The 3,312-nt window shown below is 43.0% G+C and overlaps 1 protein-coding gene across 1 annotated transcript in view; it reads left to right on the top strand.

Annotated features, from left to right (window-relative positions):
* Positions 1-3,312, top strand: part of NRIP3 (nuclear receptor interacting protein 3) — a 33,020-nt gene that overhangs the window by 20,706 nt on the left and 9,002 nt on the right. The window contains exons 3-4 of the mRNA XM_006162921.3: positions 2,172-2,333; positions 2,854-2,936. Coding sequence (XP_006162983.1) covers positions 2,172-2,333; positions 2,854-2,936 — 245 coding nt within the window. The remainder of the gene's footprint in view (positions 1-2,171; positions 2,334-2,853; positions 2,937-3,312) is intronic.

Genomic DNA, 3,312 nt, shown 5'->3' with positions numbered 1-3,312 from the left:
CTGCTGAACATGGGCTTGACAGAAACACATATAGCTTGAGCAAGATGGCAGGTTCATTAGTGAGAGAGGTTAGAATGAAGAATTTCGTTGAAGAGCAAAACCTTCTGCCAGTGTTGCACTACAAAATCTGACAGAGCTAGCACTTCCTAGAGCCCCTTATCAAGCTCAGAAGCTCTTATTTCCTAAGTAAGAACTTTTCCCTCTCCTTTTCCCAAGGATACTAATTTAGAACATGCTTGACCAAGAATCTGTATTTGGGGAAGCCATCTTTTTATCTTGTCACCTCAGGATTACAGTGAGTGATGGCTGTGACTCCATTCTTCTTTAGAAATCTGTAAGATGACAGATAAAGGAGACTTTAGTGCCATCTCCCTCCCCAGGAAGGCTCTAGGTTCTGGGCTTCTAAGAGTGACTCATTTCCTCCTAGATTAGTGTGCCATCTGGTGTATGTTAGATAGAGACTTAGGGTTAAACTCTGTCCTTTCAGAGAATATACATGCTATTGTAAACTAGGCAAAAGATGCTTATATATGAAAATTGCTCAGATGAGGCCAGCAGGTAGTGTGGTGGTTAGGGCGTTGAACTCCTACACTGACCACGATTCAAGTCCTGTACCTGGTGGCTTGCTTTCTCACTTTCCTTCTCACTCTCTCTCTCCCTGGTGAGCATATGTGCCCTATAGCAAAAACTTAATAATAGCAATCATAGTAATAAAATAAATGTTAGAATTATTTTATTTAACTTTATTTATTTATTTATTTATTTATTTATTTAAATTTGAACAGAGAGGGACAGAGTGAGAGAAAGAAAGTGAGAAAGCAAACCGCTAGATTCAGGACTCAAACCGTGGTGAGCTATATGGGACTCTAGCACCTTTAACCACCTCACCACCTGCAGACCTCAATAAAATAAATTTTAAAGACATTCTCAGGGACCAGCAGTTAGCATAATAGCTATGTCGCTGGACTCCCATGTAGTAGACCACGGTTCAATTCCCGGACCCAGCGGCTTAAACTCACGCCGGATGCGTGTGTGTGTGTGTGTGCCCAAGATCCCGAGAGGAGAATGGAGGAGAAGGGATTGAGGCATGGCTATCCCCCTTGGGGGGTGATTTCTCGCTCTCTGTCTCTCTCTGTCTTTCTGGCCAGTGCATGCACCCTATAGCAAAAATCTCTCAAAAAAAACCCAAAACGCAAAAACAAACAAACAAAATTTCTTAGATCAAATTCTTTCTTTTAAAGAGACATTTTAAACTTTCTGGAAGCCACTTTAAGTAGAAGTTGAACATGAACTGCCTTAGGAACTCTCCTGAGCTCTATCAAAGAGCAGACATGAACTCACATTCCTCATCCTGCTTTTTACCATTAGGGATCCTGGCTCACAAATAAGGTCTAATTATGTCCCTGGCTTCTTGGTCAATGTCCTCCCCTTTTTGTCCCACTGAAGAGAGGGGGAATTGATAGGGCAGGAGGAGCCATTGGCTTGAGGTCCAGAGAATGTCTTTGAGGAGGATTCCTGTGGGTAATGCCAGGTTCCAAAGTATATGTGCTGAGAGGCTTACTCAGCAAGTGTGAATTCCTGTCTTTCCAGGCTACTTACCCAACAGGTGACTTGGCTCACGAGAGAACCAGGCCACCAAAGCATCTGCATATAGAATCTAAAAGATAGGACTGTATGAGAGTGAGATTTGACACGGAAGTAGACAGAACTTCTGACTACCAGTGCTAGGGAGGTTCCTTCAGCCTATGAGAATGAGCTGTTCTTTCTTTAATGTACTGATTTACAGTCACCTGGAAGGTACAGAGGTCACTTGTTATAGACTAAAGCTATTTTTCCCCTGAAATGCCCTTGTAAGGAGAAGGAAGGCAGCAGACCCAGGTTAGTCCAAATCATAAAGGTCTCTCAGCTTGTTGGAGCCACAGAATAGTCATTGTCTATTCACATTCTCTAGTGTCCTACCTTGCTCTTTCATTCATTCAGGGCAGTCTACTCCAAACTGATCTATAGTATCTGCTCTGACAATACCAGTCTCCATTTAAAGGAAGGATAAATAAGAAAAAAATAGAACTCAGTTGTATGAGGCTCCTTCACTATTTTTGTGGCACCTGGGGGATAATAGGAGAGGGGGATGTGGCCTGTCACTAAGAAGCAACTGCTTTCTGTTCCTCAAGCAACCTCATAACATTCTGCAGAGGCGCCTCATGGAAACCAACCTTTCTAAGCTCCGGAGCAGTCGTGTCCCTTGGGCCTCCAAGACCAACAAACTCAATCAGGCCAAGTCTGAGGGGCTAAAGAAGTCTGAGGATGATGACATGATTTTGGTTTCTTGCCAGGTAATGTACTGAAAACAGCTTTTTTGGGGGGAGGAAATGGGTGGGTTTCTGGAAAGTAGGATTTGAGGTCCTTTATAATCCCAATTGTGAGGCCCTCTCTCCCAAATTATAGATTGTAGGTTTTATCATGGAATTCATAGATAATTTTATAATAGCAGCACTTTATGCAACATTGGAGTATATGCAATAGTTTATATGCATGTGCATCTTTATGGGGAAAAGGGTAAAAGCTTTGATCATATTTACAAAGGGATATATGATTTTAAAAAAAGATTAAGAGCTACTTGGTATATAGAATGGAATACCCAAAGTCCCTTGGGACCTTCTGTCAGCCCGGGATTCATCAGGAAAAGATCCAAAGGCAGGCTTAGCAGGGAACAAAGATGCAACACTACCAACTTGTAATTGGGAGGATGTTCTCCAACCTCGCCTTTCATGTGACATCTGCTGCCTCCTCTCTGCGACTCCCTTCCCTTTTGCTTCTCTGGCTCCTGTTGAACAGTACGTTTCCTCCCCACAGTGTGCTGGAAAGGATGTGAAAGCCTTGGTTGATACAGGCTGTCAATATAATCTCATCTCCTCAGCTTGTGTGGACAGATTGGGGTGAGTAGCTACTTGTGCTGGGTAGAAGTCAGATATGAATATACTCTTTGCTTGAAACTATTCTGAGGTTAGAGATGGTGAGGGTCTCCACAGAGACTGAAAGAAAAATGTACAGAGCTCACATCTCAGCTGGAACCAGGGTCCTTTAGTGGAGGGGAAGAGTGGTTTGTTGTCAGGCAGCTAGGAGAGATCAGTGAGCCTAGGAAGCCATGGTCTTTCTACTAACTACCACTTAGTAAGTTTTGAGTAAAGACCTCTGGACTCTGAAATGAGAGAAATCGAGACCCCCTTATTGTTTTCTCTACCCTAAGATATCAGAAAACAAATTAGAAGGAACTGTCCCGTTGGTGTACCCCAGATGAATAGAAGCAGGAAT

The sequence above is a fragment of the Tupaia chinensis genome, unplaced genomic scaffold, assembly GCF_000334495.1.
Source record: "Tupaia chinensis unplaced genomic scaffold, TupChi_1.0 Scaffold141165_1, whole genome shotgun sequence".
Taxonomy (NCBI): domain Eukaryota; kingdom Metazoa; phylum Chordata; class Mammalia; order Scandentia; family Tupaiidae; genus Tupaia; species Tupaia belangeri.
This window is presented reverse-complemented; position numbering and strand designations above follow the sequence as displayed.